Source organism: Lissotriton helveticus, chromosome 9 (assembly GCF_964261635.1).
Source record: "Lissotriton helveticus chromosome 9, aLisHel1.1, whole genome shotgun sequence".
Lineage (NCBI taxonomy): Eukaryota > Metazoa > Chordata > Amphibia > Caudata > Salamandridae > Lissotriton > Lissotriton helveticus.
The window spans coordinates 1,044,956,479-1,044,972,030 of record NC_136070.1 but is presented as its reverse complement, the minus strand read 5'-3'; the positions used below and the strand labels follow the sequence as shown (position 1 = coordinate 1,044,972,030).

At 42.5% G+C, this 15,552-nt stretch overlaps 1 protein-coding gene across 1 annotated transcript in view; it reads right to left on the bottom strand.

Moving 5' to 3' along the window:
- IARS1 (isoleucyl-tRNA synthetase 1) overlaps positions 1–15,552 on the bottom strand; it is a 548,404-nt gene that overhangs the window by 473,756 nt on the left and 59,096 nt on the right. The window contains exons 6-7 of the mRNA XM_078661397.1: positions 11,810–11,927; positions 9,588–9,735 (exon numbers count right to left, since the gene is read on the bottom strand). Coding sequence (XP_078517523.1) covers positions 9,588–9,735; positions 11,810–11,927 — 266 coding nt within the window. The remainder of the gene's footprint in view (positions 1–9,587; positions 9,736–11,809; positions 11,928–15,552) is intronic.

The following is a 15,552-nucleotide window of genomic DNA, read 5'->3' as shown; positions in this document are numbered from 1 at the left end:
GTATTAGATGGAAAGCTGGATAGAGCAGGCAACGCAAGAGCAATAATGAATAGTAAAATGACGGCCAAGGTTAAGTCAATGATGGGGCAACTAGGACTCTGTGATATTTGGAGATTTAAATTTACACAACAGCTGGGGTTTACTTTCTACAATAAAAAGTATAAACACAGCTCACGGATAGATTTTTTTCTGATTGATAATAGACTGAAAGAGAGAGTTATAGGTGTAGATCATATAGGGGCGCATTTGTCAGATCATTCTGGTGTGAGTCTAAATTTGAGGTTGGAAGCAGAAGAAATCGTTTCAGTTTGGAGACTAGATCGGACAATTTTAGCGGACGCAGAGGTCCTAGAAACTCTTAAAGAAGAGATAGAAGTCTTTCTAGAAGTAAATGTGGGCTCAGCTAAGGAAGATGTAGTATGGGTAGCGTGTTAAGCGTTCATGAGAGGTAGAATGGGAGCTCAAGGGGCAAAGAAACGAAGACTGTATTATAGTCAGGTCTCAATGTTAGAAAAAGAGATTCGAGAGTGCGAAATTAATCGAATCCCCCAGGATGTGACTACTTCAGATGGCCCATGGGAGAAAAATCTTTTAGACTTAAAAATCCAACTTACTGCAATACTTACACAACGAGTTAAAGAGAGATGGGAAGCTAGTCGGTTGGCACATTTTTCATATGGAGACGGATGTGGCAAGTTACTAGCGTGGAAAGCCAAGAAAGATGTCGTACGTAATCATATCAAAGAGATTAAGAAACCGGGCATAGATCAAACTATAACAGAAAACAAACAGATTGTAGAAGCATTTCAGGAATACTTTACGAATGTGTATACAGAAGACCTTTGTCCAGATAAAAATGAGATTGAGACCTGGCTACCCCTAATAAAACCACTGTCAGATGAGGATATGCTTGGGCTTAATAAGGAAATCACTCAAGAAGAGCTGATGAAAGTGATTAAGGATAGCAAAAGAGGGAAAGCCCCTGGACCAGACGGTCTACCTGCAGAAGTGTATAAAGCCCTAGGAAATACGTTGGCCCCCACTCTGTGCAATTTGTATAATAGAATTTTTAGGGGGGGGAAGTGAAAATTCCAAGCTCTTGGAATGAGGCAAATATTGTTTTAATACTTAAACCAGGGAAATCTCCAAAAAACATGGATGCCTATAGGCCGATTTCACTTCTAAATTCTGATTATAAATTCTTTTCAAAAATTTTGGCTGATAGGCTTGGTAAAATAATCCATAAATTGATACATGAAGATCAAAGGGGTTTCATTAAGAGTAGGTATTTAAAAGACCTTACCTACTCTTTGATAGGTTTGATAGATTTAGCCTCTAAATATGAATATCCCTTGGCAGTGATAGCATTAGACGCTGCCAAGGCCTTTGATCGAGTTAATTTTGTATACTTAAAAACTCTCCTGCAATATCTTAATTTAGGAGACAAATTTACGCAATCCATCTTTTCATTATATTGTGCCCCGACTTCGCGAGTACTCATAAATGGAACTCTTACGCTTCCTATTAGGGTAATGCGGGGCACCCGGCAAGGATGTCCCATATCACCTTTACTTTTTAATATATATATAGAGCCTCTCGCTTGTAAAATTAGAGCCTCAGAAGAGATACCTCCTTTTGCTGTGATGGGTTGGGCAAAGAAATTAGGTTTATAAGCGGACGATATTATTGTTTATTCTACTAATTTAGTTAGATCTTTGGAAAACTTAGTAAACACAACAAAAGACTTTGGTAGGATTTCTGGTTACCAGTTGAATCAAGACAAGACCGAGATAATGACCTGGAATCTTAACACGAGAGGGGTAAAAACTACAGCAGAAATGAGATATCTTGGTGTCAGGATTACACAGAAGATTGAGGACTTGGCTAAAACTAATTTTGACAGAGTGAAAAAAGAGGTTGGTGAAATGCTAAAAGGCTGGATAAACATACCTTTGTCAATATATGGGAGATCTAACCTTGTAAAGATGGTGATTATACCAAAAATTACTTTTTTGTTTGAGACTATTCCGTTGTGTTTTAAAAAGGAATGGTTGGCGAAAATACAAAGTATGATAATTTCATTTATTTGGGCGTCAAAATCCTCTCGAATTTCATGGAAAAAAATAAGAAGAAGGGTAAATAAAGGAGGGTTGGCGGCTCCAGATCTACAAGTATATGCATGGGCTTTTTGCAGGATGCTATTGGGTACCCTTGTTCAATCTCAGATTGGCGGACTTTTTGGAATAATGCTGAAGATATCAGGTTATCACGAATTTGGATACTTATATAAGTTTGGAGACCCTAAGTTTTTTAAAAAGGTGAAACTCAAGACTCTGAGGGACCTGGCCGAGATCTGGTATAAAATAAGGAAAGTATTTAAGATCCCCTATCTAAGTTATATGGCTCCGATATGGGAATCTCCGGGAGCTCCTTCCTGGACAAGAGACGCTTTAGCTTTAAATTTGATAAAGGAGCCCGACTTGCAAAGATGGAAAGATTTATTTCTAGACGGAAATTTAATTTCTTGGAGTTCTTGCCAGCAAAAGTGGGGCCCAGTTTTTTCAAAATACAAGTACTTACAGATCCAAAGTTGGGCAAATCAGTCAGAATCAGGGATTGGACGGGAAAATGATTTTGAACTAAAGTTGGAGTCAATGGTTTTTAAGAAGGAAGTTGCTTGCTGGTACTGGCGAATTTTGGAAATGGAGGATGGAACATTTGATTTACCAGAGACCCTGTGGAAGAAAAGCTTGCCAAGGATCGCGACAGAAGACCAATGGCAAGTAACTATGAGCATGCTATATAGAATTGATAAAACCTGCAAACATAAGGCGAAATGTTTTATTTACCATTCACAGGGCATACTGGTCTCCGTACAGGCTCTCTAAATTTAAGGATGGAGGAATAGTCGAATGTCCAAAATGTAAAGCTCCAAATGTCGATGACTTACATATGTTTGTATCGTGTCCGAATATCAAACAATTCTGGATTGAAGTGAGTAACTCCCTTTCCAAAGCATTGAACCAACCCATTGAGGTAAGCCCTGAATTAATTATTACCGGGAGATATGATTTACAAAATAGAGTTTTGGGTAACAATGTTAGACTTATTTTTTATGCTATGTTATTAGCACGCCGAGAGATTTGTAAATTATGGGTCTCACCATCTAGTCCTACTTTATTGGATTGGATCTTAGCCATGAGATACATGGCTAAGCTTGATATATTAGATCGCTCTAAAAGAAATAGAGGTTTTTGGATACCCTTCCTGCTAAATTTTGGTTAAAGTTATATTTATGTTAAAAGTCCGATGATTAAGCCCGTGCCTGTCTAGCTGGTATATGGATCATCCGAGTACGAGGAATAGAGATGATGGAGGACACACATCTTGGGTCGGGTGGTCAAGAAGGACAGTTGAGAGGAGACCAGAACCAAAAATATGTGTTGTCTACGCCCCATAATTCTAGACCAGCCTAATAGACAATAACAGCCCAGTGGCGGATAAGTACGAAGTTATGGGCGGCAAGACGGCAAATGAGGATAAAAAAAAAAAAAAAAAAAAAAAAACATATCCCATCCCACCCATTCATCTCAACCAATAAACCTGCAATCTATCTCAGGTCATTATGTGTGAAGGCTTGATTGTCAAACTCTGTATTCAATGAAAATGAGATTAAGGTATCATTTTTCTTTTGATTACCTTCCAAGTCCTCTAGTGTTTTTTCTCCTTCCACTGTGTGGCATCTAATTTTTTGTATTATGACAAGAGAACATTTTGTGCTAAGATAACAATGCTTATTTCTGTCCAGTATAAGGAGCTTCAGTTCCATTAGTGCAGAGGACTTCAGGGTTCCCATCTATGAGTACTTTTGCCTACTTGACGTTGGGAGTTAGTGAAACCTGTAATAAAGCACTCCTCAAAAGTTCTGAGGAATGCCTTTGCTTTTCTCCACTTAGAGATCCTAGGGCTACTCATTGATGATACTTAAACTCCAACCGCTGCTGCGTAGTCTGCAAGTTATGTGAAACTGGATTCCTTGGAGTGAGGTGCTGTACCCTTACGAGCTAGACCTGACCCTGTATGACAGTGCTACCCGTTTACTGAGAGGAACAAGATACCAAGGCCAACAAGGGTTTGATATGATTCAGCTGTGCCCTTGCCTAAGTTAACACAGTGGTTCAGGGGATTTTGGCATCTTAGTGTAAACAGCAACTAAATTAGAACTGGCACATAGAGGCATTCCTGTGCCTTCAGAATGGTTCACTGTCTTAGCACACAGTATGCAACCCCATTTTTTAGATGGGTCCCATGCTACCAGGGTGGTAAAGGAGAAAACTGCAATACTCTGCAATACACTTGCACTAATTCAGCAAATGAGCAGATACAATTCACACAGTACAATAGGAATGGAGAACATATTGTAAAGTACACGCAATTTATGCTGGGTTATTGAATGGGATCTACATTCATCTTGCACCTCTATTGCTGCACTGCTGAAATCACTCTCAGTCACTCAAACTACGTATCAAAGGTATAGTCACACGTGGTGCACCATAAAATAGGCAAAAGAGGGCCTTAGCATGCAAGGAAGCGGACTTCTTCAAGAGGATGGTTAAGTCGCTGAGAGGCGAAGTGTCCCAAGTTACTGCAGTGGCAAGTGTTTCAGAACTCCACTCACCAGCATCAGAAGGGCACATTGGCTTTTAGACATATCAGAAGGGCTGGCAAGACAAAAACCTGTGCTCCCAATCGCAGTCAGTGCCCACCGGGACTATGGAGGCAAAGGAGTATAAAGGCAGGTTTGCATATTATACCCTTAACTCTAACCGGTTTGTTCGGAAGAACATCTGTGAACTTTTGTCACAATCTGGGAAACCTAACAGAAGTACAAGCACAACAAGTGTGGCTACACTCTTCACAGATCAAGCCTTGAAGCAGGACCAAAACAGCAAGGTAATGTTACATTCAGTTTTTAGAACTGCTGTTTCCCTGAACGCCACAACATAGTCTGACATGTGCTGAGGTATGAAATGTGTTTAGTTTCTTTACACAGAAAGCAGCAAAAATCACAAATATTGCTTCAAGTTCACATCTTCCCCACTCCAACATGCCCCATTTTCAAAAGAGCAGTTGCTCAATAAGCTAAAACATTATTGTTCCGTCAACTGTCTGCAGCCCACATGCAATGTTGTAGTATTTTTGTCGAGGCACATGTACACAACAATTTAACATTTGCAATGACGTACAAGGTTATAATGCAACAATCATTTTTGTATAATGTTGACATGGTACGCTGTAATAAAAGTAAACATGGCTCCACTCATACAAAATAAGGCAAAGAACGGCCTTAACAAATATAATGTACTGAGTATACTTCTTTGTGCCCTTCATTCATGCATATGAAATACGGCTCATAAAACTTAACTGAATTGTTTACTACATGTAAGGGACTTTGAATAAGTGGTAGAAGCATTTAAAACAAAATGGCATGTGCTCATATGAAATGGCAGACAAATAGAATATTTCCAGTATGGTGCACTGAAATACTTATGGGAACCCCAAGTTAACCAAGAGCCTGAAACCTAAAAATGTATCATCCGCTGGCAGCTAATGATTTTATACACAAGATCACTATCACAGTGAGAATCTGCTGCCTGGAGCCCTGCAAAGGAGACGCAAACAAGCAAAGCACATTCTGGTGGTGATGTGATCGTTAAAAATGCTTGGCCAAGTTTCAAATGAGGACCGTACTAGGGCACCCAGGCTGCACACTAAAGGAATATAATGAAGGAGAAGTAAGGAATCCCCCAGTTGGTGCCAGAACTGAGGATCTAGCAGTGTGCCAGTGTGGTGCATGGAGGCAGCAAGCACTGGTGTGGCTGTCAAGAAACTGGAGACCTGAAAGGAAGAAAGCAAATTAGTGCCTTTGTGGTAAATGGGGGCATAGCCAGAGTAGAGGATGAAGTGGATAAAAGCACAGTATAGGCCCAGAGAATTAGAAGGAAACAGGCAAGGGAGCTGTGGGTTGAAGAGAGAGAGACCCTATTAGAAAATGGAAGAGGCCCGTCAGAAGACAATAGTAACCTAGATGATAGAACGGGTCCTTCAAAAACAGAATTCTTGAAAACAGTACAATTATGACAGAAGCCAAGGCCAATGTGGCAGAAATAACAAGCATTTGCAATGCAATAGGTCTCGCATTATGAAAGTTTGAGCTATTGGTCTTGTAAGTGACAATTTTTTTTATTTATGTGTTGGTTTTGAAAATAGCTAAATTAATAGCTTTGTCATTTACAATGCCAATAGTTATAACTTTTACAAATGTGACACCTATAGCATTTGTATTGCAACATGTTTTGTATTTACGTGACTTAGATGTATTGATATTACAAATAACAATGGCTTTTAATTTTTTTAAATAATTAATACCTAAATAAAAGTGAATCTAATTTATAATGGCAATAGCTTAAACTTTTGTAAATAACTTTTGTAAAGATTATGTTCAATGTATTTTATTGTGATTAAAATCCAAGAACAGAAGTGAAATATCAACATCTTTTTGTGACATTTGTAATAAAGTTTGAAACATTGAGAGAACATATTTGAACCAGTTGTTGAATGGTTGCAGAGATTGATGCTGTGATGGCGCTGAGTGATGCTGTGATGGCGCTGAGTGATGCTGTGATGGCGCTGAGTGATGCTGTGATGGCGCTGAGTGATGCAGGGGTTGCGCTGAGTGATGCAGGGGTTGCGCTGAGTGATGCAGGGGTTGCGCTGAGTGATGCAGGGGTTGCGCTGAGTGATGCAGGGGTTGCGCTGAGTGGTGCAGGGGTTGCGCTGAGTGATGCTGTGGTGGTGCTGAGTGATGCAGGGGTTGCGCTGAGTGATGCAGGGGTTGCGCTGAGTGATGCAGGGGTTGCGCTGAGTAATGCAGGGGTTGCGCTGAGTGATGCAGGGGTTGCGCTGAGTGATGCAGGGGTTGCGCTGAGTGATGCAGGGGTTGCGCTGAGTGATGCTGGGGTTGCACTGAGTGATGCTGGGGTTGCGCTGAGTGATGCTGGGGTTGCGCTGAGCGATGCTGGGGTTGCAAAGGGGGAAAAAACGAGTCTAACTGGGGCAGAAGAGCACAAAAAACGAGTCCAATAGAGGCAGAAAGGCACAAAAAAAGAGGGAAACGAGCCATGGGCGCCAGTGTTAAAAGTGTGCGCCCGTGTTTTAAAAGTGAAAGCGCCAACATTAAGCTTGGTACCGGGGAGAGAGTGGCGTAATTAAATGAGCAAATAAAACAAGCGCACGCATTAGAGACGCATGCGTTAGAGACGGGGTAACAAACTACCATAGTGTAACAACGCAGGAGGGGCGCTGGGCGAGCAACAGCAGAGTGGGTAAGAGGGAGAGGGAGGGGGTACACCAGTGAAACAGCAAAGTGGGAGAGGGACAGTGCAAGCAGCGACACACGACGAAGAGTAGCTCCAGACATATTTAAATTGCACAGTAACGCCAAATCGGAAGAAAGAAACAAGCTGGCATGCTGCTGCTTTACAAAGTTATATTTTCAATAAAGAAATGGTTTGGCAAGCCGCGCTATAAGTAAGAAGTGCGGCTGCCAAAATGCTGCATGTCATTGAGCCACACATAACAAAACAACACAACATAGTGAAATAAGTGAAATAAAGCACGGCACCCGTCTACATAAAAAGTATGTGTGTGGTGGCCCGTGGTAAACAAATAGAAAAATACCTTTTGTCGGTCGGCTGCGAGCGTTGTTGACCATAGAGCATAATCGAGTGTCTTGGTGCAGCCTGCTTGTGCCCCTGTGTTTTGAGTTCCGTCTGCCCCCTTAACAAACAAGCAAAATAGCAGTGGTGGGGTTCGTTGAGCAGTGTGGGAGTGGAGATCTGAAGGAGCCAGCGCTGTCCCTGCTTCTTGTCCCAGGATCTTAAAATGAGCCATGGGCGCCTGTGTTTTAAAAGTGAAAGCGCCAACATTAAGCTTGGTTCCCGGGGGAGAGAGGGGCGTAATTAAATGACGCTGCAAGTTCACGGGCCTTCGAACGCCGGATATAAACAAACCTGTATATCAACAGGGCGCATAGAAAGCGGACTGCGAAATAATAGATATGGTTGTAGCAATAAAAGGTTCCGAAATCAGAGGGGAGTAACTAAAAAGGAAACAGTTGATGGAAACCGGCAAATGAGCAAAACTAGCCAAATGCGAGCTTTGCATTATCACAAGATGGTGGGGATGGAAGCCTGTCTAAACAAGCGCATGCATTTAAAAGAAGTATTTAAATGCGGGAGGGCGGGGAGTGGGGTGGGGGCAAGCCGCGCGGATCCCTTTGAAGTGAAGCTCGCGGCCTCGCGGCCGTGAAAGTGAAAGCAGGGATGTTAATTAGGGGGGAGGAGAAGTGAGGCAGAGCGCGCTGGGGAAGCAACAGATGGCTTTGATGTGGACGCGCTTTCCGCTCCATTAGTTCACAGGAACTGTCCAAAATCCGCGATGGTTTCAAGCCTTGGATTGCCTACTATAATTCTCGACAACAAGCATTGCTAAAAGCAATGCTTTAAGTCGAGACCTGAAAAGGGAATCTCATTGCTATTTGTTGTGCACAAGAGACAAAAAATGGCGCTAACAGGACCAAATGGGGTTCTGTTATTGCCTGTTTATAAAAGAGCAACCATAAAAAGCCACTAACCAGCACATAAAATCTTTAAACCATGTTAATGGGACACCTCTTAATGGAAGTTGAGAATGTAGACACTGAACACCAAGGGAGAAAATAAGCGAAAAATAAGAGCCACTCGATGCGAGCGAAAGGATACACTATGAATATCGACTAGAAGCCTGGCAGCTGCAGCTCAAGATAAGCTATGTGGAAAATTTAGCCTCCACAAATTAAAAGTCCAGGAGCAGAGATGAAGGGATCAGGGAAAAGGTACCATTCCCAACCCCCAACTTGAGATCTGATCATGAAATACTGCCCAAGGTGGACAAAGCTCTACTACTTCAGAAATGAACCTTAATTGATGTGCGGAAAATGAAAATAAGCCAAAATTTCTCGAAACAACCTTCTACCTTCCTCAACATGGCATCTGCTGACCGGTACACAACAAACCTTCAATGGGCATTAGTAAGCCTCTGTAACCAAAACAATTAACCCCCACCTCCTTACCCACCCACAATATTGGTTTTCTTTTCAAGCCTCAATATACCATGTAAGCCCAGGTTTCTTTATTGGTTGATAGTTCCCAGTGAGTCTTGAAATTCATGGATCATAAAGACATGCATTTACGTATATGTCCAACTTTTCAAGGTGAAAGTGTGGGTGATGTACTTGAGCAGAGTGCGGGTCGGAGAGCTGGCTGATATGCATCTATTATCGAGGTTACTACTGTGATCAAAGTAGCTATAGAAAGTTTGTCTGCATAGCGAAAATTAACGTATTCCCTCTGCTGTTTTTGTGATCCTTACTCAGAGTCAAGCCCCTAACATAAGAAACTTAAAAACACATCTTTACATTTAGGTAAAAAGAAAATGGTCAGGATTCATTTTGGTATCCTAGTACCTTACAAATAAAGTATACATACCTCTCAGTTTCACATACTGCAAGTCTGGATTAACACAAAGAGCAAGGTTACTGGGCAAGGTCCAAGGAGTTGTGGTCCATGCAACCATGGAGACATTTTCATCTTCATCAAGGGGAAATGTTACAATCACAGAGGGATCTTGGACATCCTTGAAATGAAATGAAAAATATACATTCCTTAACTTGATAAATGACCCCAACAGCTGCTGACGGTACAATTCATTATTTGTTAATTATGAGACATAGGGTGACAATGGCATGTTAGGGGGGTGAACATTCTTGCGTTAGGCAGATGACCCGGATTCTACCATTTTACCTTACTATTTCCAACATTCTGAAGGTGTTTGACACGTGTTGCCTGCCCTGCATGGACAGTTCAGAATCGAACACAGAAGAGGAACAGATGCCAATGGCCTATCAGAGGGTTAGAGTTTATGTTACAAGGGATCAGCAACAGGAAGACGACTGTGGGTGTATAAGAAAACAGACCTCCACAAGCATCATTCAAGCATTTACAGCTGGTTCATAGTCTGCATCAGGTTTAAGAAAAAACATCCACGTAAGTTTGTTTTTCAGTACCATAGTACGTAACACAATATGGTGAAGCAGGAAATACCATGCTTCCCTTCTCAAGCCTGGCTAACTCTGGTGAATAGATTAGCCATGGCAGTTTCACACTATAAGGAGAGTTTAAGGAGAAATTGGGATTAAAACGCTGGTAAAATTGTCCCAAGGAAAGTAAAAGACACACTGCTAAAGCATATCTCTTGATAATATCAGACAACAGTTCACATTGCAAAACAACATAAGATGTCCTTCAGCACAATCACCTTTATAATTATATTTTTGATGTGCTAAGGCTGTCTGCCAGTGAACAAGAACTTTGTTTTAAGTTTTCTCTTGCTCTAAAACATCAGCAATTTTGGATAGGAACTCGAAGCACAAAACTTTTTCATTTTTCAAAAGGGGCAATAGCTAAAGCCTCCTTTTCATGGAAACTTTTTTTGTTTCTTTTCAATTAAATGGATGTTTTCCTAAATTACAGCAATACTGAAAGCTTCAAGATTATAATTTCCACATGTTCTCAAAGTTGAAACAAAATCCTGTGACCTGTTAAACATAAGATAATGTGTTTCAAGACTCTGCAGTACAAATAGAAAGGGGGATTTTAGAAAAATGTATCATACTATTATTGTCACACATAATGGAAATTGTGCATCACTGAAAGTGTTTCTTCAGATTATGACCACTTCGCCTGCCCCTGACACAACGGGTCCTCATCTGACAGACCCAAAAGATTTGTTTAACAATGATGTGTTGGTAGAGGTACAGGCTGTACCTTCCACCCCACAGTCATCATGGGTTTAAACCCTTCCGGCTGTCCGGGGGGGGGGGGGGGGGGGGGAGTCTGTTGCAGAGGGTGTAAAATAGTGGTCTAGGTGTCAAATGTGGTCAGTATGTAGTCTACAGGGAAAAGTAGCCATCAACATGTTCTGGCATCCCCATCTTGACAAGGCACATACGAGTGTAACATCAACATGCTTGAAAAAGTACAAGAGAAACATGGCAACTTAAGAAGGCACGAGCAGCAGAAGGGGCATAAACATCACAGATATTTGTAGAGGGACGCCTGGATCCTTCAGACGTGGACCAGAGCCTTTGCTTTTAGGCCAGCAACGTCAGTTGGGGAGTTTAACACCAACGAAGGCTCCACCATAATAAGAAAATATTTCTAAGTCTGCCACTCTTTTTTTTTATCCAATTTAGATTTTTTTATCCATTCCTGAAAGCTCCTCCGTTTAATATTTTCTACATTATGTTTCTTTTCATAACTGTCACTTTTTCCTCTTGTACATCAGTACACACAGTTTGTGTGTACATTTTATGGCAAGTATCAGCAGGTTTGAATGTAGTGAACATGATTTTTATTTACCTATGTTTTGGGAAAAACTTTTTTAAAAAAATAGAACATTTCCAAATTGCGGTTTCTAGTAGGTCTTGTAGGAGTCATTTAAAATACTGCGACCTTCATTTAACTTAAATGGCTACATCTAAGTATTCAGAGTGTCTGGAATGTCCTATAAACATCAGCAAACTTTCCTATGGTGAGGGATTTGTAGCACTCCCTGTACTTTCTACAATTAGTCAGTCTGACTTCACATTTAAAATCAATTTCACAGATACTTCACATTGCCAAGTAGGTATAAAGGGGACCGGACAAACCTTGTAATTCTGGTGAGACTCGAAGTTGGACAGAGGCGTGTTGCACGCGGTGGAGAACGGCATAACCTTTACCCCTCGATAAACTAACCCTTTGTCATACAGCTGTTTGAACACCCACCTGAAGAAAATCAAAAACACTGTCAAGGACAAAACCTGAGATCAAACATCACTTCATCAAAAAAAAGGTTTTCATTACGCAAAAACAAAAATATGGAACACTAACATTTCTAAACTTTTAAGAGATTCTACTAGTTAGTGGCATGATTCAACCCTGACATACTACCACAAGCAGAAGTAACTCATCGACATCAGGCCATGGCAGATAGCAGCCATCCCTTGTAGCAATGCTAAAGCAGATAGTGAGTAGGCTTTTGATCCTGTTACACTAACCGAGTTATAATGCATGCTTTCCAGCTACGCCAAAGCATCAAGAAGGCATGCTTTCCTGCGATGTCACAGAGAGAGAGAGTGCATTCATTTTTGCAAACAGATTGCAAGATTGCTATGACAAGAAAGGGGTACTGTGGCTATTATTTAATCATTGGTAATTATCTCGCCTAAAAAAACCTGAAACAATGCCCTTCTGAAAAACTAGAACGTAGTCCCCTGTAAGTGACAAATTAGCAATTCGGAATGTATTTTTTTTAAAAAAGGTCTTTGAAAAAGTATGTGCTCTCAAAACATACGGATAACGTACAATGGTACCTGCGCGCACCAAGTGACTTCCTTCACGTGCTTCACTAATACGGAGGAGAGCATAAATCACTTCGGATTTAGGATAGGGCATTACAACAGCCATTAGCTTAAGAAACATAAAATCAGCTAAACTGTTTGCCATTGACCTTGGACATTTGGTATGAAACTGAGGGTATCAGTTAATCAGGATGGTTTATGATTCAGTTCATCAATTCCCTAAAATTGCAAGGACATGAAAAAGTTAGTGCGCAAGGATGCTCTCTGACACAGTCACTGCCCTACTTAATGAAAACATACGGCACAGTAATATTAGAGCAGATACTGAAAGCTGCCCTCAGACAAAAGTGCACTACACAGCCAGAACAGGGAAATCATTTACATATAAAATGATTGCATTGCATATGGCCAGGTCTAAACTGGGGTGGCATGGTGAGCAAAAGAATGATGGATATAACCAAGATCTATTGACTGGGGATGAATGTTTTGATTTGTTCTGCATTCCGTCCAGCAATTGTGTGTCTTTTGCTTCCTGGCCCTAAGTGCGCTAGGTATGCCCAGACGGGGGCCCCGGGCTCACTGTGCCACTGGATTCAAGCTATCCTGGCTGATGAAGGGTGAAACACCGAAACCGGACCCAAGGATGCTTGTTTCCTGTCCAGGGAGGACCTGGCTTGGCAGTTTGGGCTGGACTGTTCTCATGAGGCACAGGGTCAAGACTGATTTGCATATAGCCATGTCTGAACTGGGGTGGCATGGTGAGCAAAAGAATGATGGATATAACCAAGATCTATTGACTGGGGATGAATGTTTTGATTTGTTCTGCATTCCGTCCAGCAATTGTGTGTCTTTTGCTTCCTGGCCCTAAGTGCGCTAGGTATGCCCAGACGGGGGCCCCGGGCTCACTGTGCCACTGGATTCAAGCTATCCTGGCTGATGAAGGGTGAAACACCGAAACCGGACCCAAGGATGCTTGTTTCCTGTCCAGGGAGGACCTGGCTTGGCAGTTTGGGCTGGACTGTTCTCATGAGGCACAGGGTCAAGACTGATTTGCATATGGCCAGGTCTAAACTGGGGTGGCATGGTGAGCAAAAGAATGATGGATTTAACCCAGATCTCTTGACTGGGGCTGAATGTTTTGATGTGTTCTGCAATCCGTCCATTAATTTAAAATGATGAATATCATGGATGAATAAAAGGTTTATTCTCCAATCTGCTTTACAGGTTAACAGTGACATGAATGAATAGTTAAATTTCTTCACATAGCGGGGTACGATTTTACAACTCAGGTATATAACAAGTGGTAAAAAAAGAATCGCAAGTGTGTAAAATACTTCACACCACTAGGTGGTGCCCATGGCCATATTTTGGAAATGTTTAATCGTGATCAAATGCATCCAGGAAGCAAAACAAAGAGAGGGCAGAGTTTCATACGAATGCTTTAATGCTGAAGAATACAAGTCATTCAAAAGAAAGGAAGGTCTATGCAAATGCTCAAGCTTGCAAGTGTTTTTTAGGGCGCAAACTGGTGTTCATTTCGGACTGGAAAATGCCATAGCGACCCGGACTGAATGCATTTGACACAAAATGGCTTCTAGTCTTTTAATTGAGCTGCAGCAAGTAAATATTTCTTTATTTATTACAGAGTGCAGAATACTGTTGTCTACATCCTAGGGTCTATAGCTCAACCCGCTGCATAATTACATCCCGTGGATGCTAATACCATGACACAGCATTCTAAATACACCAAACGACTGCATTGCAACCGCACCCTTGAGTCACTAACCCAACACACTGCCCTCTAGTGGCATCAGCTCGCTACACTACATGTAAAATGAAACCTGCATCCAGTTTGTGCTGGTGTTCGTGTACGCGGCCTGAAAGATAGATGAATTGGATTCTTCCATAATGCTTGGCTCCACTGGTCAGACTTTTAGCAAGATGACTTACATAGCCACCTAAAAGGGCGCGTGCGCTTTTTTTATGGGCTTTCGCGCATGGGCGTAGGAACTGTGGGGGATGCGGGGGATATATCCCTCCCAGATTTTAAAGTGGGGGGGACACGGGGGACAAGCATGGGGAGGGGCGAGGGGACAAAAGAATTTCCCCTCGCCCTTCTGTTATTCACAGGGCCATTAGCGCGCGAAAGCGCTACCTAATGGCCCTGCACTTGACCTGCCTGGAGTCAGAGAGGCCACCCGCCCTCTGCCCTTTGTTATGCTGCAGGAAGGCTCGGCATCCTCAGGGCAGAGAAGGAAACAAGCATTGAAAATGCAATAGGTCTCGCAATAGAAGAGTTTTACATTTTTCGTTTTGCAAATGGATGAGTGGCGTTGCGTGGATGAGTGGCGTTGCGTGGATGAGTGGCGTTGCGTGGATGAGTGGCGTTGCGTGGATGAGTGGCGTTGCGTGGATGAGTGGCGTTGCGTGGATGAGTGGCGTTGCGTGGCTGAGTGGCGTTGCGTGGCTGAGTGGCGTTGCGTGGCTGAGTGGCGTTGCGTGGGTGAGTGGCGTTGCGTGGGTGAGTGGCGTTGCGTGGGTGAGTGGCGTTGCGTGGGTGAGTGGCGTTGCGTGGGTGAGTGGCGTTGCGTGGGTGAGTGGCGTTGCGTGAGTGGCGTTGCGTGGGTGAGTGGCGTTGCGTGGGTGAGTGGCGTTGCGTGGGTGAGTGGCGTTGCATGGGTGAGTGGCGTTGCGTGGGTGAGTGGCGTTGCGTGGGTGAGTGGCGTTGCGTGGGTGAGTGGCGTTGCGTGGTTGAGTGCCGTTGCGTGGTTGAGTGCCGTTGCGTGGTTGAGTGGCGTTGCGTTGTTGAGTGGCGTTGCGTGGTTGAGTGGTGTTGCGTGGTTGAGTGGCGTTGCGTTGTCAGAAATATCCATCAGATGCTATAAGTATAGGAATCCAAAGACAAACAATCATGGATACATATATGCTTGTAACTGACACATGGCAACTTGAGATCTATGCCCTAAGCAGATATGAGTCATTTAAAATGGAAAAAAAGCCCTTGCACACAATTCAATCACGATTAGGCAGTGAGTACAAGTCACACTCCC